Below are 27,314 nucleotides of genomic sequence, written 5' to 3'. Positions count from 1 at the left end.
GGAAATGGGGGCGCATGCCTCGAGGGACTCAGAATGCAAAGGAATACTGGGTTCAATCCTCATCTCTGCCATGAATGAGCGTGGAACTGGAGCGAACGCTTCTCATCTCTGGGCCTCAGTTTCCCTTCTCTGTGGCAGTTAGGCTCAGGCTCCTGCCAGCTGTCACTCTAAGATTCTGGGAGCTTCCTGCTCCCTTCCTCAGGCTTCCCTCTGCATCCTTCCCCCTCAGAAATACATCACATTCCTCCCACTTCCCATCTGGCTTCGGGGCAGCCACACCGGCCCCTTCCCTACCCCTCTCTCCATCCTAACAGGCCAATCTGATCTCCTACATTCTGCTAAAATCCATCTCCGGTCTGTCCCCTGGCACCAGCCTGGCCCAGCCCCCATCTCCTCACCCCAGAATGCTGTAATAGCGTCAGCCCCACATGTGCCCTCACCCCACAGAGCAGCACAGTGATCTTTCCCACCATGTCACTTCCCTGGGAAGTGAGGCCTAAACCTTTAATGTGTGCCTCCCTGCCACCAGCTCCCAAGCTGGCTTTTCTAGCCCCCTCACCCCCTGCTCCTTGCTCCAGGCTCTTTCTCTGCTCAGGAACTTTGGACCTGCTCTTTGCCTCTTCACCCAGCTGATTCTCATTTGCCCTTTAGGATATGCCTCCTCCTTCTGAAAGCCCTCCTTGACCCTTCAGACTAGGCCAGGACCCATGTCTGTCCAACTCACGTCCCCTGGCACTTCTCCTCAGGGACCATTACCACAATTAAAATTAAACAAGTGTGTGTCACTGTGTTCAATTCTGTTATTATCCCTGGAATGTTAGCTCTCTGAGGGCAGGGATTCCTCAGGCCTGGTCACTGCTCTACACCCAGTACCTAATCTGGGGCCTGGCCCAGAGACAGAGTTTGACAAACAGGTGTTAAAATTCATAGGCATTGACTGCGTCTCTAACAGTATTATTTATGGAATATCTCAGACATGCCAGGTGCCACGCCGGTGACTGCCACAGTTTATCTCAGTTTAATTCACACAATAACCCCATGCATATATTACTATCATCCATCCCTCCTCTATAGCTAAAAAAAATCCTAAAGCTCAGAGAGGGCAAGCAACAGCCTCCTAGCAGGTGTCCTGAGAGCTGGCTGCAGGCATCCCCCAAGCAGACGAGGAGAACCTGGGCAACAGGAGGCGGGGGCAGAGAAGGGAAAGCCCCTCACTCTAAGAGTCAGAGTGACTTGCTGGCCCTTCCCAACATGGGACCAAGTGGGGCTGAACCCGGTGGGGCCACAGGCAGCTCCCTCTGGGAGAAAACCACCCTCAGGTATGAGGATGTGCACCCAGGCATCCAGGCTGAGAAGCCAGAGATGCATCAGGAGGCGTAAATCCCAAGGCCCAGACCAGCCCGAGCACAGATACTTCAGCCAAAAGCCATTCCCCAAACACCACACTCATTAAGAAGGCTTTTGTTTACATACCTCTTACCATCAACAAGGATGTCAGCAAAGACAAATGAGCCCAGTGAGACACTAGAGACCAAGAAAATGAAAATGCTAACCACTGAGAGAGGGGCCATGCTGCCAGCAGCAGAGGCCTGCCCGGGGCTGGGCACAGACTCTCCTGCCCCTGCCCCCGCCCCTTGGCATTGCCTTTCAGGGCAATCCTGGGAAGCTGCTGGATTCACACGCAGGGCTTCAGGGCCCAGCACAGCATCTGGAACCCAGCAAGGGCTGACACTGGCTGGTCCACTTTCAGTGTCCTTTCTAAAACCCCCGGGCTGGCTTTCTAAAGCCCCAGCCCCTAGCACCCTCTGCCACTTTGCTTTTAGAGAAAAGGCTGTATCAAAAACAGGGCACATGTAGGGTGGGTTAACATGCCCACTGCACAGATGGGAAAGTTTAGGAATGGGGAGCTGCCCAAGGGCACAGAGAGATAGGGAGTCTGAGCTCAGCACACTGGGCTGGCCAGCGCACCCTCCTCCGCTCCTTCCTGCTCTGAAAGCTCTGGACTGCATGGGGACTGGGCAGGGAGGAAGAGAAGCCCTGTTAGGGCTCTGGGAGGTACTGCTGGGGATGCAGGAGGATCATTAGCCAAACCCAGGGTGTGCCCCTACACCCTCTGTGGCTCAGGAAGCAGCTAATGAGGCTCTAGGGCCTGGAGATCCTGAGTCAGGGATCCCGATGGGCCTCAATTTTCCCTCCTACATCGTGGTTGGAGGGCCCAGCATGGCCAGCTTCTTACCCCACAACCCCTCTGCTGCCAGCAGGGTACTAGGTGAGGATGACACTGTCCAGGACAGTTTGTGTGCCTGCTCACACAGGCACACAAACTCAAACCTTCCCACACTACATCCAGTCATACCAGGAAGCAAAGAGGCAACCACAGACCCTCGGGCCACATCAGAGGATTCCAGAACCAACCCAAAGAGGCTCCTGCTGGCCAAAGATGGGCTAAGCTCAGCATCTGTAAGGATAATTACTGCAAAGGATGGCAACACATCAAATATATTCCAATCTATGAGACCACAACAATACTTAAAAAAACAACCAGTCACTACTGGAGGACAGCTGGGAATCAACTCATTTTTTTAAAACTGGAAAATTAAGAGAAAGAATCAGGATTTATCCTGCCTTTTCTTTATAAACTGTACCAGCGGGTAACCAATAGCAGATGAAGGGAGGTTTGTATCTGGAGATGAGCTGCAGCTAAGATATGAGGAAGAGACCAGCATATCAGACTCTCGGTATTTTATGACCATCGACAAATAATGGATTTACCAACGGTCATAGATGGCTTCTAACATCACAAAAAAGAAAGACAACCAGACATCATGCACCCAGTGAGAGAAGTACACAATGTCTCCTATGAAGCAGTCATGCCAAAAAATTTGTATCTGAACCTTAGGAAGCCTCTGGAGGTAAGTCCGAGCTTACAGGAAATGCGTGGTACAGAGAACTCACGAACAACCCACGAAAGCCAAGCCAACAAAATCCAGATCATTGGAAACACCAAGGGACGGACGGGTGTCTTCAGCAAAGAAATCCAAGGAAACAAACAGTGAAAGGAAACAAACTATTCAAATTGTGGACCTTCAAACAAACTATAAAACATGCACTTTTATGGCAGAAATTGGAAACCAGAACTCTTATTGGATATGATGCTATAGGGGAACTACTGTGAAACGTGAAACGATTTTAGATATGTTATAGGATTCCGGTTATAGAATTTTGTTTTTTGTTTCCTTTTGGTTTTGATGACTGCTTATTATCCAGAGATGTGTCCAGAAATATTTACAGATGAAATGACATGTTGCTGGAGGGCATAGTGGGGGATATGAGAAAACCAGATTGGCCTCGGTCGCTGAGTCGCTGCGGAGGGATGGCCTTAAGCCATCTCTCTCCTCCCATCCAGTCTCCAGTTGAGGCGCCTCCCCACAGCCACCAGCTCCCCACTGCCACCAGCCTGGCATTCACAGCCAGGGCTCTGCTGTCTCCGCCTCACCCTCCGACACGGCCTCCCACCTCAGGCCCCACGCAAACCTTCTGCCCTGACACGTTAGGCCACCTCGGCTCTGCACGTGTGGCTCCCTAGCGGATACGGTCCCCTTCCTCGTCCCTCCAGGGTGAGCGGAGCAGCAGCTTGCAGGGCTCTCCTCCCGGGGGCAGTCCCTCCCCAGGCTCTTTCCCTGATCACTGAGGGCAGCTCCTGGAGGGAGGGGCTGAGCCCCCACTCACACTCAGATCCGCCCCCAGCACAGGGAGGCCGGCTCCACCCACGGCCAAGTCTTTCTGGAAGGAAGTCTTCAAGTGCCAGCCGCCGCGGGGCCCCATCCGGCTGGCGACTTTGTCCCCACCACTGGACACATGGCCAACCACACTGCATGGCCCGGACCTAACTTCTGACCAGGCCGCCACTCTGGGCCTCAGCATGGGCATCTGCCTCCCCTGCTCGGGGCCGCTGAGGCCAGGATGGACCGTGGCCTCGGGGTGCTGCCCTAGCTGTGGACGGCTGTGCACGTGTCAGGGGTCATCCCCGCTGCGGAACGCAGTACCCGTGCGTGCCCTCACGCAACAGTCTGCAAACCCTGGGGCTGGCAGGGAGCTCAGGTGACCTGGTCAGCCTCCCTCCCCAGGAGAAGCCTCAACAACTGCACCCTGTGCAGATGGGAGAAGAGAGGCCTGAACAGTCGACACTTACTCGGGATGAGTCCGCAGCAAAGCCAGGACTGTGTGGGATTTAGAGGCCCCAGGCACCCACTGCAGAATCAGCCCAGAAACCTCAGGCGCTGGGGGGGTGCTGGGGGGCCCCAGTGCCTGGAGAGCTCCCACCACAAATCCTCCTGGGACTCTGAGCCAGTGGGACACACTCATGTGAGTGTGCAAGTGCATGAATGTCAGTGTCTGTGGGTGTGCACAACATGCATGTGTATGAGCATCAGTGTATGTGTGTATGCACACGGGAATTGTGTACATGTCAGTGTGTGTGTAGGTGTGGCTCAGGGAAGGAGCTTTCCACAGATTTCTGCCTGGGACACCAGAGGGCCAGCTGGAAGCATTTCTGCATAAGGCCAGCAGGGCTGGGGGCTGAAGGGCTGCAGGGGGGCGCTTTCCTGCATTACCCCGGAGGTGAGGTGAGTCCCCAACTAGAGTCCCTGGTTCCAAGCACCTGAAGTTTTCAGTTCTTAGCTTCTGATTCCAAGAGCTTCAAATTCCTGGGTTTCAGATGCTACAACGGGAAGAGGCCAGGAAGCCTGGTCCCCCCACCCCTACTCCACGCACCCTCGAGAGAACAGAGGCCCGTCACTCACCACCCAGAGAGCAGGACATGACGCACCTGCAGGGGCCTGGGGATTCCTGCTCACAGGGCACAGCCAGATGCTCAGAGACCCCTGCAGCAGGACCCCCGCTGTTGGGCACCCCAGTTACACCGTGAGGGCTAAAGATCCCCTTAGCTGGGCCATTTTGAGCCTGGTGATGATGGCAGAAGAGAAGCCATGCCCTCTCCTCCACTCTCCAACCAGAGCCAGGCCTGGGCCCTGACACTGCCTGTTCCAGAAGCACTGGGCTGCTGTGCTACCTCAGGCAGTTCACTCCCCGCTCGGAATCCTGTGCTTCTAGTCTGTGAGTAGGTTCCTCTCAGAATAACTCAGAAAGTAAGACCATGTATCTGAGGTAACTGGGAGAGTCACAACGAGCAAATGGAGAGGGTGCTGAGGCTCTGAGTGCTTCACTAATGTTAACTCGCGTAACTTCTCACGGGCCCTGTGGGAGGCACCATCATTAGCTCCTGCCAATAGGCACAGAGAGGCTGCCCTGGGCCACATGGGTGGTCAGTGGCAGGCCCCTCACCACCACACATGCTGCCTCCATGGGAGGCAGAAGCACAGATGATGACAGGTCTCTTCACTCTGGCTTCTTGTAGGTTCCATGGAAAATGGTCCTCCTTTCCCACTCCCTGCACTCCTCCTGGCCCAGTCTGGGCTGGAGAGCAGAGGTGGAAGGGCTGGGCTCTGTTACCCCCACCCCTTCCATAGGCATCTTCAGGACTGGATGGAGGCTGTGGCTGGAAGGGCAGGGCTTAGGGAAGGGAAACAAGGTGGCCGCAGCGCCCTGGGGAGGGCTCTGGGGTGCAGGCTAGGGACCCTGAGACCTGGCTGCACGGAGCATTTCAAAACAAGGGTCATTCCCAAGCAAAACCCCAAGCACGGCCCTTGAAGTAGGACCTGATCTTGGTCACCAGGAAGAAGCTGGCCTTACTCGGGCCTGGGCCCTCAGGACAGGTGGGACACTGCCCCTGCTCATCCCAGGGGGCCACAGATCCAAAGCCTGGTTCCCACCTCCCCACTCCTTTGGTCCTTCCACACTCCACACCTTAGGCAGATAGCCTCATCCTCTGTCCAAAAACTGAGTGAGCTCCAGAGGGATGACAAGGGGAAAGAGCTCTAAGAAGAGTCTAGTGGGGCACGAAGGTGATGTGGCAACATCAGTCTTACCTGGTCTACGGGGCTGGGGCTGCCCTAGGACGTGCATTAAGTTGTTGACAGAGGCTAAGATAAACCCGGGTATAGGCCTAGCCCTACCTCACCCCTCCACTCCCCTGTTCCATTCACCTCCTGCCCAGCCACCCTACAAGGGAGGGAGACCTGAGACTACAGTACCTCCTCACCCTTCCCCTTGGGGCTCCACCTGAGGAGGACCAGATGACATCTCCCTGTGGCCTCGGGCATGGCTCCACACTCCATACAGAGGCTGGTCTGGGGGCCACTGGGGAAAAAACTGTCAGGGATGTTAGTACCCAGATTGGATGTTAAGAGACCTGGTTCTAAACTCCATCCTGGAGGACGCCTGGGTGGCTCAGTGGTTGAGCCTTTGCCTTCGGCTCAGGGCATGATCCCATAGTCCCAGGATCGAGTCCCACATCAGGCTCCCTGAATGGAGCTTGCTTCTCCCTCTGCCTATGTCTCTGCCTCTCTCTCATGAATAAATAAATAAAATCTAAATAAATAAATAAATAAATAAATAAATAAATAAATAAATAAATAAAATAAACTCCATCCTGATATCTGGACCATGAGCCTGTCTTGACTGCTCTAGGCCTCATCTCTGAAAGCAGCCGGGGGCGGGGGGGCGGGGGGGGGATGCAGGAGACGGCCCAGGAGGGGATGCTCAGGGCTCCGAGGGGATTAGAGAAAACTCCTGAAGGAGCAAGGGTGGCTCACGGTGAGAGACTGCACACCACGAGGCGGGGGCACAGAGGTTTTATTGGGAACACGCAATGCATGGGGTGGATGTGGTGGCGCAGGGTGGGGATACAGGCAGTCTGCACCAAGAGGGTCCCCAGAGCCACAGGGAGAGGTCTAGTAGAGAGGCGAAGGGCCGGGCCAACTCCAGGGGTCTGGACTCCCCTCAATGTCAGCAGAGAAGGCAGGCAGGCAACACTGGGACCTCAAGCCCATCCCAGAAACAGGCCCCAGAGCTGAGTCAGAAAGGACCACAGCCAATCCCCACCTAAAGAATCTCGACTCCAGCAGCCCACTCCTGTTCTCATGCCTTCAGGGTGGGGGCTCACCCCCCCAGCAGCCCCAGCCCCTGGGGATAGCCCCCACCCTCTGTCTCTCAGCATGTCTGTTCACAGGAGCCTGTGGCCCTCGATGGCTCTGCTTTGCGAGGAGAATGTCCTGGGCCTCTTCCTGACAAAAGCAACAGGGCTGGCCTAAAGACGGGGTGTTGGGGGCACTTCCTGAAGCTCGTGCCAGGCAGGCCAGGGCCCTCCTCCCCCCATCAAAAGAGACTCACCTGGCCTGTGCCTTCCCCACCCAGGGCGCTGGAAAAACCTGACATCCCAGCAGGGACACCTGAAGCCCCAAGGAATCTACTGTCTCCAGCTCCAGGGCTCTGGATCCCTCTACCCAGCTTTCCCTAGGCAGAGGGAAACCCCTTCACTATGCTCTTCCCTGTTTCACTGTATGAACTTCAAAGACTCTCAGCTCAGGAGGACCTCCTCCCCAAGGCCATCCTGACCAAGCCCTCACTTAGGGTCACCCATGAACCAGCCGGGCAGCTACATAATAGATCATTTAAAATCAGACTTGCTCACGGGGCAGGTAGGGACTCTAGAACAGCCGCATGAATATAGGGCTCTCTGTCAAGATATATGCACACGTATAGAGAGATACATCTCTATGTAACTTTTTTACATGTTCCCTCCCTCTCTGTCACTTCTTCCTCCTGAAATCATTCTCAGAAGAGCAAGAGTTGGCAAGCACAGCCTCCAGCCTGCCAGCCATTCCCCACTGCCCGATTCAACCCCTGTGGCTGCCTGAAGTCCTGAGGCCCTTGGGGCACCATGGGGCCACTCCAGGCCCGGCCGGGAGCAGAGCCTTCCTGGGTTCTCAGGCTCACTGTTCACCTCAAGACTTCAGCAAAGGGCGCTGTGGCCAGGAGGGCAGTAAATGCCTATTTGTGGACTCCCCAGGAGGCTGCTCTGTTGTCCGTATCTCTGTCTCCGGAGGAAACCCAATGGCTGGTGCTTTGAATGTCTCTTTCTCTGTGTCTGTCTCTCTTGGTCTCTTTGAGTCTCTCTCTGGACAAGAAGCAGAGGGAAGGCCGATGCCCCTGGCTCCTTCATCTTCCCATATGAGCTTCGACCAGGGCTCCACGGTCTCCAGCAGAAGCAGCTTCTAGACTACAGGGCCTCTGCACACCCCTCCTGTGAGCAGGAGCGCCAGCACCGGGGAAAGGAGGAGAAGAAGGATGGAGGCTCGGGGGGTCCCAGGCAAGCTGAGTACAGGCCAGCAGCTTGAAGGATGTCCACACACACACACACACACACACACGCCCGGAGGAACAGGGCACTGGGGCAGGGGACGAGGCGGGCGGGCACGGGGAGGGGGCGGCAGCGAGCACCTGCCATCAGAGCTGGTTAAAGACCACGGACGCCTTGAGGTTAGCAGGCTCCAGGCCCTCGCCGAAGGTGATGAGGAAGTACATGACCTTGCGGATCTTGGCCAGGTCGGACAGGCGCTCCCCGAACTCCAGGGCATCGGCCTCGTTCCAATCCATGGCCTCGGCGTCCTCCTTGCGCCAGAAGATGGCAGCGGGGTCCAGCAGCTGGCGCGTCATGAGGTTGGTGAGGTCGGGCGTCCAGTTCTGCGAGGTGCCCGTGATGGTGACCTTGCCCGGCTTGTCCAGCTCCACGTCCCAGCGCTCGAACTGCAGCTTCTGCTGCTGGACGAAGTCCAGGCGGTACACGGCCTCGGCCGGCCGCAGCAGCTTCTCCCCGTCCTGGCGCTTCTCCCCGCGCTGCTTCAGGCTCTCCACGCGCAGCCGCATCTGCTTGGTCAGGTCGTGGTCCAGGACCAGGGGCATGCTGAGCTGCGGCTGCTTCGGCCCGTCCTCCGCCATGCCCAGGTGCTGCTGCGCCGCTGCCTGCAGCCCAGTGTGTGTGCCAGGGCCTGGCCACGGGGCGAGAGGCCACCAAGGACGCCCCGCCTTCCTGGCCCCTCCCCTCCTGGCCACCGGCTCTCCCCAGCCCTGCCCAGTCCTCAAGAAGGGGGTGGGAGGCCCCAAATGCCTCCTCTCTACTCCTCCGACTGGCAGCAACGGAGGCACTGCAGGCGGGCAGGAGGGTGACAGGCTCCTCGGGGACACTCTGCTGATGTCAACTGCTGTGGTAACCGCCCTGACTACCTGACTGCCTGACTACCACGGAAGGGCTTGTTTGTGAAGACGGGAAGCTGCCCGGGGCAGTAGAAGGGGAGTCAGTGGAAGAGCTGAACTATCTGAGTGTATCTGGGAGTGGGAGAGGAAGCTGCCATGACACGCCACACACAGAAAAGAGGACAGAGGCACAGGTCAAAGTGTAACAACTGAAAACGATCTGAAGGGTCTAGTGGACCACAAGCACAGTCAACTGTTAGATGGAGGCTAAATCAGTCAGTGGGATCTTGGGCTACCTGATGAGCAGGGGGTCACCAATGGGAACAGAGCATCCGGTCCTGTGAAGGTTACACCTCAAGCCCTGACTGAGGTCAGTTCTGGGGGGTCACTCATGGCAATCCCCCAAGGGCATTCAAGAGGATTAGAGATGTCAAGCTGCCTGACTCTCCCAGAACCTTTCACTTTGTAGCTGCAGGGGCAGAGGAGAGGAGAACATGGCTGAGGAATTACTGTTAAATTAACTCAGCATTAGAACAGAGCTTGCCATATAGGAGGCCCTCAGAAGATGCCTGTTGAATGAATGAATGCAAGAGGCAGGTGTATGTCAAAGCACAGGATGAGGGGGCACCTGGGTGGCTCAGTTGGTTGAGTGTCTGCCTTTGGCTCAGGTCATGATCTCAGGGTCCTGAGATGGAGCCCTACATCGGGCTCCCTGCTCAGTGGGGAGCCTGCTTCTCCTCTACCTCTGCCACACTCCCTGTTCAAGCTTCTCTCCCTCTCTCCTTCTCCCAAATAAATACATAAAATCTTTATAAAAAAAAAAAAAGTGCAGGATAAGGGAGACCCCTGGAAGGTGAGGTCAGGGAAACTGTCTTACAGTGGAACGACTGCAGGAAGGGCAGATGTAGGTGCAGGCTGTGGCCACCATGGAAGCAGGAGGCCGAGGCAGCTGATGGTAAAGGCTAATGGAGACCCAAACAGGAACAGAGGCCAGGATGATGAGGGGAGGATGTCAGCCACAGGGGCATGGTCATCCCTGGGATACAGCTGCACCAGGGGTGGAAAAGGCAGGGCAGCTGGAGGGGCCAAGCCCCTGGTGCCTGGGTGGGAGCCAGTTCACAGGGGGTGGCAATAGGGTGGACTGGGGGGGGGACATCATGGGAGCCAATGGCATGAGCCCGTGGGGGTCTCCAAGTAGAGGGTGTGGTCCAGAAGCAGCCAGAAGGGAAGCGAGAACACCTGCCCCATCTCTGGATCCACAGGACACTTGGGGAGGCATTCGGTTTCTACCCGTGGGGACATCCAGGGGCTGTACGACCCTGGGGAGAGCCTGGGTTCAGCGTGGGCCATTGCCAACCTGCAGGAGGAGGCTGAGGGTGGACGTCACCCAGGGCCTGGGGCTCAGGTAGGCAGGGCAGGAGAAGCCCGAGGGGGCAGGAGGCTGCAGGAGGGGCTGGGCCCACTGCCACCCACAGCTCTCCTCTTGGCCACTGGACACTTTGGGAAGACCCACTAAAGCCTGGCGTAGGAATGAATAGAGAAGAGCAGGTCCCAAACTTGCATATGTGATTGCAACACCGTACTGAAACGCAAAGCAAACGCCTCTTTAGCCCCAACTGGAAAAACAGTCTAGAAGGGTATGCTAGAGCACACCGTAACACTGGTTGTTTCCGGCTAAAGAAAGCCTGACGTGACATAGTATCGTCCACATCGTGGGTCCCCGGTGTCTGGAATGGTGCCGGGCACAGCTGGTGCTCAGGGCCAGGGCAGAATGCACTGCTCTGTAGCTAACAGACAGGAACCATCTTAAATGGAACTGGTGACAGAGCATGAGACACCTAATTCTGGGAAATAACCAAGGGGTGGTGGAAGGGGAGGCGGGCAGGGGGACGGGGTGACTGGGTGGCAGGCACTGAGGGGGGCACTTGATGGGATGAGCACTGGGTGTTATGCTATATGTTGGCAAAGTGAACTCCAATTTTAAAAAAATAGTTAAAAAAAAAAAAGAGAAAGAGCCTGAGCCCTGCCACCGGGTGCCCCTCCAGCCCGGCCACCCCCAACACTGCCTCTCAGACAGCCCCGCACTCACTTCCGCTCTGCTCCCCTCCTGTGCTCGGCTGGGGCGCCCAGGGCTCGGAGCAGGGATCTGCCTCGGCGGCAGGTGAGCGAGCGCACAGCGGCCCTCGGGTCTGGCTTGGGCCAGCCAGGCCTGATGGTGAATGCTCCACCTCACTGTCACGTCCTGATTTCTGGTCCACAAAACTCAGGTCACCTGAAGTCCACGGTCCCGCCCTCAGAGAAGGCACAGTCAGCATGGGGAGACCCTAATGGCCTACCAGGGGTCCCACAGGAGGCGGGTGCCCACGGCCAAGAGATGTCTGGTAGAACAGAGAAACAGGTGGGGAACACAGAGGTGGGGCGGGAGAGGGATTTGACACAAGTCTATTGCCACTAAATGCCACAGGCTTGCCCTCCCCGACCACAGGCTCCGTTCATCCTCCTACAGCTCTGGGGATCAGAAGTCAGGTCTACACCACGGCCAGGAGAAGGAACCCGACCTGCCCAGTGTCACACAACAAGGGGCCTGGGCCAGAATCAAACCTAGGTCTGGCTGGTTTCAAATCCTATGCCCATCAACCCCAGGCTGCATCAAGAACTAGAGGGAAAGGGGTGGCTTCCTGGAGGAGGGGGTATGTGTGCCGAGGGCACCATGCACCAGCATCCTGAGGTTCAGCATCCCTGGAGTAAGGTCGGGGGTGGTGGGCGGGGGCACAGCTCAGGCTGAGCACCCCTACTCTGTGGAGAAAACAGGGCGGGGCAGGGGAGGCCCTGCAGGGCAACAGGCCCTAAGTGAGGGGTGACAACAAACAGGGCTCAGTCAGCAGGGACAGGAGGGGAGAGGAGGCACAGTAACAAGCTCCCCAGGGCATCCTACCTCCTTCTAGAACCTAGGAGCTGTCACCACAGCAGCTCTGGGAGGCAGGGTGCAATTAGCCAAGAGTAACTTGCTCTGCTCAGGCCTCCTGGGGACCCAGGCTCCCAGAGATCAGCCTCCAGGCCCTTGAAACTTCCAGACCAGTCAGACCAGGTGCCCTGACATCCTGCAGGGACATCCTTGAGCCCAGGGACAAATAAACCCAGATCTGCCACTGCGTCAACGACGGTCCTCCTGCCGGCAGGTCATGGACCCCTTCTTCCACTCACCAGATGGGGAGCTGCAGCAGGGCACTGCCTAAGGCCAGGCCCGGGACAGGACACTCAGCAGGCGGGGGCTCCTTCCCACAGATGACGGGAGAGCCCAACCCCAGGAGGGGACATGCTGGGCCAGGCTCTGGCCCCAGTGAAGGCCCCAAGAGGCATAGGGTAGGAGGGCCAGGCCAGGGTGGCGCTACTGGCCAGCGGCTGGGCCCAACAATTTGGGGAGGTGCTCTGTCCTCGAAACTTTCTTAAACCTTCTCTGTGCCAGGATCCTGCTGGGCTCAATGGGAAGACAGAGCCAGCTTTGCCCATGGGGAGCTCACCTCACAAAGAGAGACCACAGGTAAATGGGGGAAGGGTGGGAAGGACAGGGCCAGCTCCACAGGATTCCTGTGTGCCACTGTCTGCCCCAGACAGAGCCCCGACCTAGCTGGGGATGGGAACAAAGGCAGGGGGACCTTGTTTTGGGCTCAGAGAAGGGGGCTGAAGCCTGGAGACAGGGGGGCAAGGACACCCCCACATACAGAGAACAGCACTGGCCCCACCCCTCCCTGGCCCTCGAGGCCCATGAGTGAAATGATCCCACGTGCAGCTCTCTGAGGCCCTTCCAGCCTGGACAGCCTACAACCACCCCCGTCTACAGGCCACAGCAGTGATCTTTGCTGAGGGCCCTCCAGCACCTACGTCCCCACAGGACCATCAGCAGCCAGACCCCAGGGATACTCACCCTGGGGTGGCTTTGAAAGGTCACACCCCTGCTCAGAAGACCGGAGAGTAGGGCACCTAGCACAGTTCCAGCCTCGGCTAAGGGCACAGCTCCCTCTGATGGCTAAGGGATGCTTCCTGCTTGCCTGGGAATACTCATTATGTTCTATGAATATTAATTATCATTAACCGGTAATGCAGCCACCATTCACTGAGCCCTGCATTGCACAAGGCCCTTCGAGAATAGTGTCTTGTTTTACCCTAACAAACTCCCTGAGAGGGAGCTACCCTCCTACCCCGGTTTTTCAGATGAGTAACCAGAGCAAATTATAAAAGCTACCAAATAGTGAGGCAGAGGCTTCAACCTAAGCCATGAGGCTGAGATGCCCAGAGTCTGTAGACCCTGCCGCTAGCTCGTCACGGGAAGAGCAGGGGGCAATGACTGGTATCTGCCAGCACAGGAACCCAGCAGTCCTGACAGATGACTCTTTGGATACCAACAGGCCAGCCTCTCCTCCAACCTCCCCGCCTCCCCAGGAGGGGAGCTCTGTGTGGGATTAAAGGGCTGCACCGCGGGTGCAGCCACAGGAGGGCGGAGTGTTGTGACCAGAGCCAGTTCTTTCCAACCTAAAGCCTTGGCGCTGGTCCAGAACATTAGCCCTGGGAACCCCCAATCATGAAACAAAACAAAACCGGCTGGGCCACTTCCGCTGAACAAGTGACAAAACTGAGGCCAAGCTAAGGATGAGGTCTGGCTAAGTCTATACAGCAAGTACTGCCGGGGTCTCCTGAGCCCCAATTAGTGGTGTCTTCACACTGCATGGTTCAGGCAACTTCCACATGTCACAGGTACCTCTTCTGCCAAGTGGCTCCAGGGATACTGTGTGTCCCCAGTATTCGGGAGGGGACACATCAGAATCCCCTTGGGAGCTATGCACATGCCCAGCACCCAGCCCTGGAGATGCTAAGCTGGCAGCTCAGGGAGGGGAGCAATTCTGCTGCCCAGCCAGTGCGGGGAGCCCTTGTGTCGCCCCCCCCCACCCCTGCACAGGTGTTCATAAAGCCGTAACTGCAAGTTCAGGCTGCACCCCCGGCCCCCGGCCAGCAGCGAGGGTACCACCGGGACTCACCTTTTGCCACAGTGACTCCCGGGAGGCGAGCGAAGAGCAGGCCGCCACGAACCAACAGTTGCCCACTTGGCCCTGGTGCAGGTCATGGGAGCTAATGCCATCCACAAAGAGGCGGGGGTCCTCACATATGTCCTGCGGAGAAGCCGAGGGGAACCTCACTGTCAGCGTGCAGATTCTCCTCCTGCAGGCTGCCCACCTCCCATGAGGCCAGTCGGTTTCTCCAAACCCAGCTCCCTGCCAGGTGCTGCCTGCCGGAGGGCCCCGCTCCCTTCCCCTGAAGAGCCATTCTGCCACAGTTTCCACGATGAACAGATGCTGTGGAAGGGCTTGGGGGACTGGCCCCGGGGCACACCCTTCCTCCTGCCCTCTGTGGTATTCCCCAACCAGCAAAAGGTCAGTGCCCATCAACCTCCAGCAGCAGTAGCAGCCCCGCAGTGCCCACACCAGCCCCCTTCAGGGGTCCCCAGTCGCAAGGAGTGGGGGGCAGGGAGGAAAGAAAGAACAAAGTCACAGGTGATGAATGAGTGGCAAAGGCAGGGGAGAAGCAGGGAGCTGACCATGCTGGGCCCCGAGGAGGCACGTCCTCAGGCTGTCTCATTGGACCCTCGACCCACTTGAGGTGTGTGGGGTTGTTGTTCCATTTTACAGATAAGCCATGAAGGTTCAGAGAAGGGCAGTGACTCATGAAGGGCACACAGCAAGCAAGTCCGAGCAGAGCTCCCAGAGTGCCTCTTGTGTGGCCCATGGGGACAGTGGGGATAGGACTGGGCATAAGGGAAGCTCCCTTCCCCCTTTCTAGTCTGGGCTTCTGCCGGAGGTGTGCATGTGTCCACCCATGTCCCAAAGCATCTACATCCACAGAGCTGAGAGGGAGCTGCACCCTGAGGTGGAAGGTGGTAAGCACTGAGACAGGCCTTCCAGGTGCCAGGCATGGCACCATGAGCCATCCTCACCAGGATCCTGACAGGTGGGCACTGTGCCCACTGTACAGAGGAGCAAACTGAGGCCCAGAGAGGCTGAGCAGCCCGCCTCCCACACAACTGGGTCTGCCTCCCCATCAGCTGGTCCCACCACAAAGAGCTCCTGAGGTCCTACCCCAGGCAGCCAAGTAGAAGGTAGTAGAGTCAGGAAGATGGAATTTGAATTAGTCCCATTTCCCATTTATGGGCTGTGCAACTTCAGGCCAATGGCTCAACCCCTCTCAGCCTCCCCGTCCCTACCTGTGCCAGGGAAGCAGATCATTATCCCTGCAGGGCTGTGTAAGGACTCAGGTTATGGAAGCAGGGCACTCAGCAGGGAAACCATGGCAAAGGGCTATGGGCTCTCACTAAGGCGTCTGGGACTCCTGTTGCCACCTGTGCCTGGGAAAACCAGTGTTGGAGGGGGCCAGACTGAAGGCCATCGCTCCCGGGAGGGCATGAATGGCTCCAGATGGGACTTGGGTGTGGCCCAGAGCCAAGCCACAAGGTGGCTTCCCGTAGCCGACTGTGGCGTGCCCCGGGTCTGAGTAATATGGCCCCAGGTCACAGGAACCCAGCGAGGCTGGAGACACTGAGAGGCCTTCGCGCTATCAGGAAGTAGGAAGGGAAGAAGCCGGCCTCCCTCCCTCCCGCCCTCCTTATCTTCTCTCCCAGGCCCTGGCCCTGGCCCACACGCAGACCAGCACCCAGACCAGCACCAGAGCCAAAGAGAACCATGACTTGACATCTGCCTTCCTAGAAGGACAGGCAGGGCGGGAGTGGAGGGGCGCTGTGTATCTGGAGAACCCCAGCTGCACCCCCACCATGGGAGGAGAGGCAGCCACCACCTGTCATCACCAGGGCCCACAGAGGTGACCCCCTAGTACCCCACCCCTTCAGATCTTCCCAGCCAAGGTGCTGGAGAGCCATGATGGTCCACTGGTCCACAGAGGAGGATGCTGAGGCCCAGGAGGAGGCAGTGACACCCAAGGTCACATGGTCAATAGGATAGAACCCGGGTCTGCCGGGCTCCCTGACTAGGGCTCTCCTCCTCCCTGCTGAGCAGGCCCTCTCAGGGCAGACCTATGGGGCAGGTCCGACCATTCCAGCCTGGCCCTGCCACGCAGAACAGGACACCGGCACCAGACACTTCTCTGGCCCCCAAAGAGAAACTGAGCTTAGGAGTCAGGAGTCCCAGGGTCCAGGCATGGCATTGCCCCATGGGGATGCAGGTGCCTCTAGCCGGAGACTGAGCAGAGAGGTGGCGGTCTGGGGCGTATTGCCACTGCCAGCAGAGACAATGTCTGCCAGCACTGACGTTGGTGAGACCTAGGCCTACCCCAGAGTCTAGCAGCCACCTGGGGACACCCTGAATGGAACAGTCACAGGAACAGCTCATAGAGTAGGCACGAGCTGTGTGCCTAGCTCTGTGCAAAACCACCCTGGGAGGTGGGTACTGTTGGCCTCCTCACTTTACAGATGAGGAAAGGCACACAGAGGTTAAGGCACAGAGAAGTTAAGACATTTGCCCAGGGCCACAGAGGAAGAGGTGAAGTGAGATTCAAATTCAGGCAGTCAGCCCCACAGCATCCAGGTGGGCCAGGACTTGTAAGTGATGAAGTCACCCTTCTTTCCTCCAACCCCCCTGCACCTGTCCTCAGCCCAGCTTAGGGGTGTTCGCTACACAGCAACAAGACTGAGGAGTCAGGGGCAGCCCAGACCCTCACCTACCATTAGGGCCAGGATCTCAAGACCTGCGTTTGTCCTTCCATCATCATCTTTCCTGGGCTATCGAGTAGGCACAGAGCACAGAGCTAATCAGGGAAGCTCCCAGCCTGAGGGCACAGCCCTTGAGGAGGAAGAGCCTGACTGTGATCCTCCATGTGAGCACAGCTATGACAGCAGGAAGCCAGGGAGAGATCAGAGGGGGCTGCCTGGAGGTAATGACGCCAACAGAGCAGGCCTGGAGAGAGCCGGTGGGGAGGGAGGTCTCCAGAAAGAATGGGGATGCCAAATTTCACCTGAAGAGGGATCCAGCCGCAGTACTGAGACACATGCCACCTGACTCCCCTGGGCTCCTGGCCACCTGTGATCCCTTCCACCTCTGTCCACACTACGGTCACCCCCACCACAGGGCCCAGGCCCGACTCTGCCCACTACCAGTGTTGGGAGCAGGGCTTGGCAGGTTCTGTGAGGCTGTGGGCTGGACCCCTGGGAGCAAGGGAGGGCCAAGTGGCATGCAGGATTGGGCCGGACAAGTATCTATCTGCTGTGAGCCCTGGACCAAGCCCCACCCCAGGGCTGGGAGGTGACAGCTCTTCTGCTCCAGGTACCCCTCTCTGGGGCACGGCCTTCTACGCCTGCTATCACCTCTCACCCCTCAGCCCCTCAGCCCGTCAGACCAGCTCTACCAGACACAGGACATAGCCCAGAACCATCTCCCTCCGGGGCACAACAAGAATTTCAGGTTTGCAGGCCCGGTGTACAAACAGGCATGCAGCAGGACAGTGGATCCAGGGCACCTTCTGCCCTCCTCTCCCACCCTGCTCCTCTGTCACCTCCCTCCTGGAATCTAAGACCACTGCAGGAATCGACCACCCACTGGCAAAAGGCCCAGAAAGAAGGCAGTCCCTTTGCCAGGGACAGGAAAAAAGGGCAGGTTCTTGGGACTAATGGCCACCCCGTGCTCCCTGTCTCATCCCGCAACAATCCCAGTCTGCAAGGCGACCTGAGCATGTGCCCAGAAGGGAACCCCCTGTTAGAGGGGGCAGTGGGTACCCTGTCCCCACAGAGATGCAAAGGGGTCCCTGCCAAGGCCTGGGCTTGAGAGAGGAGGAAGCCCCTCATGTGTCTACACTGTCAGGAGTCCCTGAGTCATGCTGACAACCTCCTTCTCTTATCTCTCAGGCCAGCAGGCATTTACCAAACTGGAAAAACAGAAAAACAAAGAACCCAGAGGAAGGAGGAGGGTGTGGGCCTAGGGCAGGTGCCCTGGGTGGGGAAGGAGGTGGACGAGGCCCGGCCCCACCCACAGTCCACAAGAGATGAATCTCTCCAGGCAGGGCCAGCTCCAGGTCCCCACCACAGGGCTCACAGGGAGTGGGTGGGCAAGAGAGTGAGCCGGTCTGTCATCTGCCTCCCATAGGTGACGCCACAGACACCTCAAGTCATTTCAACCTCCAGAAACCGTGGTCAGCAAGAGCTAGCCTCCCCATTCACAGATGCAGCCACTGAGGCCAAGGGGGGGGGTGGTGGCTTGTTCCAGGTCACGCCTCCGCAGACCCTCCTGTGAGGTAGGGGCGAGTCCTCTCCAGCCTTCTCATTCCATTTTGGGAGAAAGCCAAAGGGAGGCCAGCAGGGAGAGAGGCCGAGGAGGAGAGCCTCAAGAACAGAGAGGCCACGATACTGACCAATCTGATAAGAGGGGCTGAAGTTGGTATGGAAATGAAGGTGGCCTTCTCGAGGGCATGACCGGAAAGAGCTTTTTGCTCTATTTATAAACAGGCAGGTCACAGGCCCCAGGAAGGACTCCATAGAAACGCAGCTGCCTCAGGACAAAGTTCCATTTCACTGGCCAAGGACCAAGCAGCTGGGAGTTAATGGTCACCCGCTGGGCTGGCCTCGCCCCACCCACCTGAGGCAAGCCGGGCTGACTTCCTGCTCCACCAGCTGCCCCCCACACCCCGAACCCTCCCATCCTGACAGCTGAGTGAGGGCCCGTCCCTGTACATGAGCCCCATACCACCCAGCAAGCACTGCATCCACATCCACCCACCATCACAACCTGCTCCGCACTGTCACCTCCTTACCCCACCCCACTCATGTGGCCTGGCTTTGAACTGCCTCCCGAACCCAGAACTGACCCCTCTCTGCCACCCCTGGGCTGCTCTCAGACATCTCCCTGTCAATACCAATCACCACAAGCTGTCTGTCACCCGCCTTCACATGCAGGGCAGGGGCAGCTCTGCTCCTCCTCTTCCAGGGTCCAGAAAGGACCAGACACCACAACCCAGTGAGGAAGGCCGTGAGGGAGCGGGCAACATGGCAGGACTCTCGAACTGGCAAGGAAAGAAAGGGGCCCCGAGAGGGCAGGTGACTCCACCAGGATCACACAGCAGGGAGATACTGAGTCCAGGCAGGGGGGTGTTTCCTCCTCTCACCACACAAAACCCAACCTTCCCCAGCCATGCCTCGCCAGCCTCCTCCCAGAACCACAGATCTAAAAGGGTGCTGGCAAGAGGGCAGGACAAGGGCAGCAAGGGGGTGGAGTGAGCAGGAGGCAGAGAGCTCGAGTGTCTCCCCCACCACGCACACACCCAAGGCCTCACAAAGGCCCTTTGAGGCTGGCCTCCTTCCCCACCCGCCAGACAAAGGAGACAGAGGAAGGCGTGGGGGCAGGGGGCCTGAGAGGCAGGAATCTGGTGGCCAGGCCAGGAGGCTCCTGGGAGTTCCGGAGAATTGAGCTGTCGGGCAGAGGGCCAGGGCAGGCAGGACTCCGGGGTCCCGGCCTGGCTCAGTTACCGGCTCCCTCGGCCATCGGGGCAAGTACCTCGGTCCAAGGAAATACACAGGACTGAGTTGGAAGGGACTAGGATCATGGCCTAGGAGAGGAACAAGAAAACTGAATCCCAAATGTCTAGGAAGCTGCAGGGAACTCCACAAAACACAAATCTGCCCATCACACCCTGCCAATAGCCTCATGCCCCCTGCCCTGGGGCTCCCACTGCCCCAGGGTACACAAGCCCCACCAACCCCAGGACCCAGGCTCCCTCACTCCCTATGCTCCCTCCAGGTCCCAAAGTCTCCTGCCTTTTCCACACAGTGCCTCCTCCCCCTTCGACCCTGAGATGCCTCCTCTGACTATTGGGTGGCAGGGCACAGCACAGTGCCCAGCACCAGCATCCCTCCTGTGTGACCAACTCAGCACCAGCAGCCACCCGGTCACCCAGGTCCCGGCGGCACCCACTCTCACACTTGGGAATTGGGGTTAAAGAAGATGGAATCATATCACGAGGCTGAACAACTCTGTTTAACACAGTCTAGCCTTGGTGACCAAGGCCGGGATTGTGGGGGCAAGGGGGCGGGGGTGGGGGGGGGAAGCAGCCAGAGAAATGTCATGGAGTCACCATTCTCAAGAGTAATGGTGACACTGCCTGTACTGGGCGCCAGGCGTGCTGCCAGCCTTGTTCACATGCCATCTCTTTTAATGCTCCCAACAACCCTATAAGGCACTATTATTTATTACTACTATTATTATTATCGATTAACTATCATAAATACTTTTCATTTACAGCAAATGACTATTTCAAAACCATTATGATAATGTGTAAGCAAACTGCTTATGCTTAAATGTCACTCTACATTTCAGTACAGTAAAACATTTGCCTCGTTTTTAGCCCAAAACCACTCAGGGAGAAGGGTGGCAGGGCAGAGGGCCCCATTTTCCCCATGAGGAAGTTGAGGCCCAGGCAGAGGGCAAGATCCTGGCCGGGCAGGGGTGGCCACAGGATGAGGGCCCCCTTCTCTGGCTCCCTATCCAGGGGGACCCCCCACCCCGAGCAGCCCCCCAGAGCTCAGGATGACCAGCCACTGCCCTGTCCCCTGCAGACTGAGTGGGTCTGGACCTGCTCGCCTCAGCTCCCCTTGTGACCAGACACTGACCTTGGGCCGCTTCCACCTGACAGTGGGCCCCGGGGTGCCCTTATAGTACAGCGAGTCATCGGTGGCCGGGAAGTTGGGATCCTCGAAGAGCACCTTCCGGCGCAGACAGGCCCGCTTCAGGGCGGAGTAGTTCTGGTCCTCGTAGGCCTTCACACACGAGAACATGGTGGCGGCTGCCCCCGCAGGGGAGAGCTAGGCGGGGACGCAGGTGGCTCCTGGGGCACCTGGGGGGACAGGAAGGTGAGAAGATCATCACTTTCTGCGGCCTACTGAGCCAGGTGACCCATGGGTGCCCCTGCCCGGCAGCCCTGTGAAGTGGCCACCCTCACCCTGCCCCAGGCCAGGAATTGAGGCTCAGAGGCGCAGCTGCTCCATGCACGGCCAGGACGGGAACCAACTGACCTGACTTTGCACCCCGAACTCTCTCATTTCTGATGCTCGGAGGCGATGCCAGCCCGCAGGCCAAGAGGCCAAGGACTCAACCACAAGGCGCTCAGGGCTGCCTGGCCGCACCCGCCCACCCCGTCCTTCGTCACCAGCCCTCCCTAGACCCCCTAGCACTGGGTCGGACTCGCAGCCCACTCAGCAGCTCCCTGGCTGGTGCCACGCGCGTCCAAGCTTCCTTCCTCCACACTCTCCCCACTTAATCTGAAAGCACATTTCAGCCCCGTGTGGAGGGCGCCCCCCTTTGGCCATCGTTCACATTCATTCCAAGGCTCACCCCCAAGCACCGCCTGCTTCACTGTGTTTCTGGAATAAACATTTCCTCATGGCTCCTTAATCCTAGTGACCTAACCTTCCCTGAGCCCCCCCCCCCCCATCCCTCACTCGGTGGCCTCCCCATCTCTCACCGCAACAGACTCTCCCTGATGGCTTCCCAGACTTCACGGAGTTTCACTCCTGAACACTCTCATCTCCCATCCCTGACCCCTCTCTCCCTTCTGCTCGCCTTCCCTGCCCAGATGACCCCATCTCCCCAATGACCCCATCTCCCCGTATTCAGCCTGGACCTCTTTTCTGGGCCCCTGACCCCCCCACCCCTGTGAGGGTCCCAGTCCCAAAGTGAACTCCTCCTCTCCCTCCACACCTCCCTTGGATTCCTGTCCCAGGAAGCAGGGCTGTAAACCACCCATCAGACCAGAAGCCCCAGAGAGCGGGGTCCACTTGGTTCGTCCCTCGAGAGCATGCAGCCCGACAGAGCCCAACACAGAAGGAGCAGCCCCTCTGCAGCGCCCCCCTTGTGCTTGTAGCCCTGTGCTAACCAAACACAGGGACTCAGGCTGGGCCCTACTGGACCTGGACCGAGAGGGCCAGGAAGGCCTTGGGAGGAGGGGGTGGGTGGGGAGCAGCAGCTGGCAGGGCCTGACACAGGAGTCGCCCTGACTCATGCTCAGACGGCCATGCATCTGGACCCACGGCCGCTGTATCTGAGACCCCAGCTGGGTGCTGGCAGAGTTCCACACCCCCTGGGTCAGCTCACCCTGGGGCCTGCCCACCAGGTCACAGGCCCTGACTTCTCAGCCCACCTGAGGGACCCCAAGGCAAGGTAGGCCAGCTTCTGGGGCGAACACAAGTCCGAGAGCAAGACTGATGTGGGTGCCAGCCCCAAATGTACCTCTCACCTGCTGTGTGGCCCTGAACAAGTGACTCACCCATTTTCCTGAGTCCCCATTTTCTCAGCTCCACAATGGGAATGCTGTTGCTTTAATAACTGGAAGGCGCCGTTATAATGAACCAAAGGTTGAGAAGACTGCTTAGCAGGCCAGAGGGAGCGGAAGGAGAAGAGGAGACAGGCCACCTCTCATTACCAAGAGAGAAGCTCCATCCCTCTGGCGCCTGCCGTGTGCAAAGCAGCCGGCAAGAAGTTTGTGTGCAGGATTTGCAAAAGGCCCTGGCTAAGTCTTTCATTGTTTCCATTTTTTTGGAAGAGAAAACTGAAGCTCAGTGAAGGGAGGCTTGTCCACGTCCCATGGCAGAGTCTAGGATTGAACACACATCCTTTGGTGCCTCCACCTTGGCCCGGTGACCCTGTGGCTAATGCCACACACCCTGACTGGTCCAGATTCATGGGAAGGAAAAGATGAGGGATTCAACAGGAAGTGAGAAGCAGGGAGGGAAGGAGGTGAGGAGGGTGATGAGTTTGGAATCCACATGGGCAGCAGGAAGAGCAGGGAGGACTCACGGTCCCTGCCTGCCCAGGACACACGGTCATTTCACCTTCTGCCCCACATCCACATTGGGCCTGCTCTGCTGCTGTGTGACCTCAGCCCAACCGCTTAACCTCTCTGGCCATCTCCCTCTGTCAGGAAGGCCCAGAACCCTGCCCCTCTCCCCCATCCTTCCAGTCTTCGGAGGCCTGATCGAAAGAGAAGAGGAGAGCCTGGAAAGCCAGCCCCGGGCTTCTGGCACACAGCCCCCCAGGGAGATTCATTAGCATCACAGTTTCCGGGAGGGCCTGCTCAGGAAGCAATTAAAGCTGCAGGAATTATATCAAAGAAGCTGAAAGCAGGATCCCAGAAATCAGCTCTAGCAATTCCCTGTCCAGAGCGCAGAGGGCCCAGGGAGGGGCAGCACGCTGGCCGAGGTTGCACACCCAGACCAGAGGAGAAGGAGGGTTCTCGCAGCCCTCCCGGCCACACCCCGTGAACGCTCCAGAGGCTCTGCTCTCAGGCGGACAGAAGGGACGTGGGGACAGAAACAGGAAAGCATGGCTGGACCCAGGGCTGGCTGAAGGTCTGCCCCAGCTTGGCCACCTCTCCAGCTGCACCCCTGCCAGCAAGGCTGCCCCTGGCCTACTGAGGCCAGGCTCTTCCAGCCCGGGCCTTTGCACACACTGCACCTCTGCACTGCCCTCTCACTTCCCAGGGCCCCAGGGTCACCTCCCACTCCACCCACTGGGGTCACAGAGCCAAGAGCCTCTGAGCTTTGCCCTCTCCCAGTAGCTGCAGGCATCACCACTTAAGGCTGTGGCTAAACCAGGAGTCAGGAGCCCAGCCTCCAAACCCGGGGGCTCTTCTCTCTGGGCCTGAGCTTGGAGCACCGTGCTTGGCGCTTCTTGTTTCTGAACGTCTTCAGGGTACACTGCAAGTGAGCGGGTATTAACGGGAAAGTCTGAGCTTCCTAGCCTTTCAGCCCGCCTCCTCCCTGGGCCCCTGCCGAGCTCACCCCACCCCTATCATTCTCCCTGCCAAGGTCTGGTGCTAAGAGCCCCTGGCAGTTCCCTACAGCTGTTTACTCAGGGCCTCCGCACACACTGTTCCTTCCACAAGTGCATGCATTCCCGGAGAACTCCTGGTCACCCTTCGAAGCTCAGCCCAAGGACTCCCTCCCACCTGCCCCTGCCCCCTCCAGTCCTGGAACCCTGTGATGATACCCATTACATCGTGCCCCACCCACGTAGGACCTGGCCAGCCCCCTCTAGCTACTTTCTGTGGCCCCAGGGTCCAACACTGGGGCAGAAGCAAATCTGTGTTGAAAGAGCCAACGCAGGTGAGGTTGGAGTCCCTTTCTGGATGGGAGACAGACTCAAAGAGTGGCAGGGACCACCAAAGGGATCAGCTTTTTTGTGTCAGAGCCCAGAGCCACACCAGCTCTCAGGGTCCCTGAAGGCAGGGCTGCCCATTCCTGCGGGACCAGGCCTCCAGGCCTCCCCACCACCACTCCTGCTGGCTGGGTACCAGTGGGTGCCCATACCCCTGCTGTCCCAGGGGGCATCACAGCTCCTGCCCAGGCTTTCTTCATAGCAGCCAGCCCTTTCTCCAGCTCTTGATGTGTTGGCTTTAGTTCCCAATGTCCTCCTAAGCTGTATGACCCTGGAGAGACCATATCACCTCTCTGGTCTACATGGTCCTTGTCTGGAAAGAAAGAGCTAATATGCCAGGGTCTCTGGGAGGATCAAAGGAGACACTGCCATATGGAACCGCGTTCTGTATACTTGAACAGGGACGCCTGGGTGGCTCAGCGGTTGAGCGCCTGCCTTTGGCTCAGGGCATATCCTGGAGTCCCAAATCGGGCTCCTTGCATGGAGCCTGCTTCTCCCTCTGCCTGTGTCTCTGCCTCTCTGTGTCTCTCATGAATAAATAAATTTAAAAATCCTAAAAAAAAAAAAAAAGTGTATACTTGAACGCACTGTGCTTCTGAGGGAGGTCAGGACTGCTGTCGGGGGTCCACCTGTCATGTTTCCACACCCCTGCCAGGAGGATAACGACAATTCTGGGTTCCCGTCCCCAAGGAACTCCATGGTCTGTTGTGGCCAAAAGACACAAGGCAGCATAGAATATGTCATTTCTGAGACTCCAGCAAGAGGGATGCAAGGAGGCCTCCATAAAGGCCTGGTCCCAGAAGCCGGCTGTTCTCGAGAGAAAGGCCATTCCAGACAGAGCTGGGAACAGCTCCAGTAAAGTCTCAGAGGCAGGAAAGTGCAAGGTAATTCAGACCCAGCCTGGCACAGTGGGGCCTGCAGACTGAGCAGGGGATTGCTGACCTGGCTCAGAACAAGGGCCTGAGAGTGCTCACCAGGAAGCTCAGAGCAACCAGTTATCTGGCAGGTGAGTCAGATGAGAGCTTGAGCCCTGACCACACCACTTAACGCTGTGTGTCCTCAAGTGAGCTGTTAACCACTCTGAGTGGCTGTCAGCCACCTGGTTGTAGCTTCTCAGGTGACAGGGAAAGAAAGTGGCATCTGCCCCAGGCCTGCCCTACAAGACTCTCTGTCCTCACCTTGGAAATGCTGTGTACCCACTTCTAGGAGGCCGTGGCCTAGTCTGCTGTTCCTGGGCCTGCGGGAGGTGGTGTGGACTACCCAGCTGTGCACAGGGTGGGGTAAGGGCTCATCTTGCAGCAGGTCACACTGACCCAACTGCCAGAGGGGGCTGACACCACTGAGCCTTCCCTGGATGCTGCAGCCACCACAGCCAGGGAGGAACAGGAGAGAGACGTTTAGTCCCATTTTATAGATGAGAGCTTCGAGGTACGAGTCCTAATTCTGCAGCCTCTTGGCTGGATCCCAAGCTTCTAGACTCCGTATCACACCGGGGCTTCCCAAAGCAGGGCCCCGGAACAACAGCGTGATCCCTTCGGGGGGTACTCCAATGTGTCAGTAAGAAAGCCTCTACCCACCCAGTTCTTTCTCGAGGACTTTCCCAAAGGGGACCTCGGTTCGGTCTAGAGGGTCTTCTATTCCTCACAGCCCCTGCCCACCCACCTGACAAAGGAGAAGGAGGCCTCATGTCCAGCACATCAGCACCTGGCGGAGAATGGACTTTTGGGCTGTTTTTACTTTATTTTTAAGATTCTATCAGCTGCCTTGTGGAGAGTAATGCTGACTTTCTGTTTAGTAGATGCACGGTTTCCTTTAAGAAATATTAAGGAAAAAGAAAGTTGATTTAAAGAAAGCGATGATGTTCCCAGTGGTGTAGGCGGGGCCTCTGCCATACACAGAGCCCTGGGGGGCAGACTGCAGGTGAGGAAGGAGGCGGACAGCCGTCCAGGACCCGGGTGGGTCACACTGGCAGTTAACGAGACCCATCTTAAAGCTCTAATAATTTAAACAGTGTGGTACTAGCACAGGGGAGACAAACAGACCAATGAAACAGAATAGAACAGGAGAGAAAGTCCAGAAAAAAGGCCACCAGGTGGACAACATGATGCCACAGTACACTGGGGAAAAGACGGTCTTTTCCTTGAATGGTGCTGGGTTGACTGGTTTATCCATACGGAAACATTTGTCTTGACCCCTATACACAAAAACCAATTCGACATAGATTGCAAATCTAACCAAAACGGAAAATGATAAAGTTTTTTTAAAGAAAACATAAGAAAAAGAGCATGTCCAAATGGCCAATGAAGAAGAAAAAAAGACCTTGAATTCACTATTAGTCAAAGAAATGCAAACTAAAACCACAGGAAGAAGGGCACCTGGCTGGCTCAGCAGGGAGAGCACATGACCCTTAATCTCAGGGTCCTGAGTTCACGCCCCACAGGGGCATGGAGCCTACTTAAAAAAATAAAATAATAAAATAAAACCCTGATGAGATACCACTATAGCCCCCACCAGAATGGCTACAGTGAAAACCACCACACACACACACACACACACACACACACACACACACTCCTACAGCTCCTCTACACCAGGGGTAGAACTATGAATTGGTACAATCACTTTGTGAAAACATTTGACATACCTATTAAATCTGAACAAATGCATCATTCAGCAATTCTACTCCCAAGTATATACTGCATAGAAACACATGCACGTATTCACCAGAAAACATATACAAGAACGTTTATCGCTGTAGTGTTTGTACAGCTGAAAATCAGGAAAAACCCCAATGTCCATCAACAAAAGAGGATAAATACGGTGTTGCGATGGAATAGTATCCAGCAATGAAAATGAGCAAATTATTGATCCATGCAACGCCACAGGTGGAGTTCCCAAGTGTAACCATCTGCAAGAGAAGCCATACAGCAATCCCGTTTATATAAAATTGAAAAGCAGGCCTAACCT

The 27,314-nt window shown here is 57.2% G+C and overlaps 2 protein-coding genes across 4 annotated transcripts in view; both read right to left on the bottom strand.

Annotated features, from left to right (window-relative positions):
• The window catches only part of CAPN5 (calpain 5), a 52,350-nt gene that overhangs the window by 14,679 nt on the left and 10,357 nt on the right, over positions 1–27,314 (bottom strand). For all 3 annotated transcript variants that reach the window (XM_072725977.1, XM_072725976.1, XM_072725978.1), the window contains exons 2-3: positions 20,807–21,030; positions 14,187–14,318 (exon numbers count right to left, since the gene is read on the bottom strand). In XM_072725977.1, the coding sequence (XP_072582078.1) occupies positions 14,187–14,318; positions 20,807–20,971 (297 nt within the window). In that variant the 5' untranslated portion in view covers positions 20,972–21,030. The remainder of the gene's footprint in view (positions 1–14,186; positions 14,319–20,806; positions 21,031–27,314) is intronic.
• Positions 6,737–9,184, bottom strand: OMP (olfactory marker protein). Its single transcript, XM_026010433.2, has one exon. The coding sequence runs from the start codon at positions 8,896–8,898 to the stop codon at positions 8,407–8,409; it is 492 nt and encodes a 163-aa protein (XP_025866218.1). The 5' UTR covers positions 8,899–9,184; the 3' UTR covers positions 6,737–8,406.

Source organism: Vulpes vulpes, chromosome 11 (assembly GCF_048418805.1).
Source record: "Vulpes vulpes isolate BD-2025 chromosome 11, VulVul3, whole genome shotgun sequence".
Classification (NCBI taxonomy): Eukaryota; Metazoa; Chordata; class Mammalia; order Carnivora; family Canidae; genus Vulpes; species Vulpes vulpes.
The sequence above is the reverse complement of the archived record's forward strand: the minus strand, read 5'-3'. Positions and strand labels throughout refer to the sequence as shown.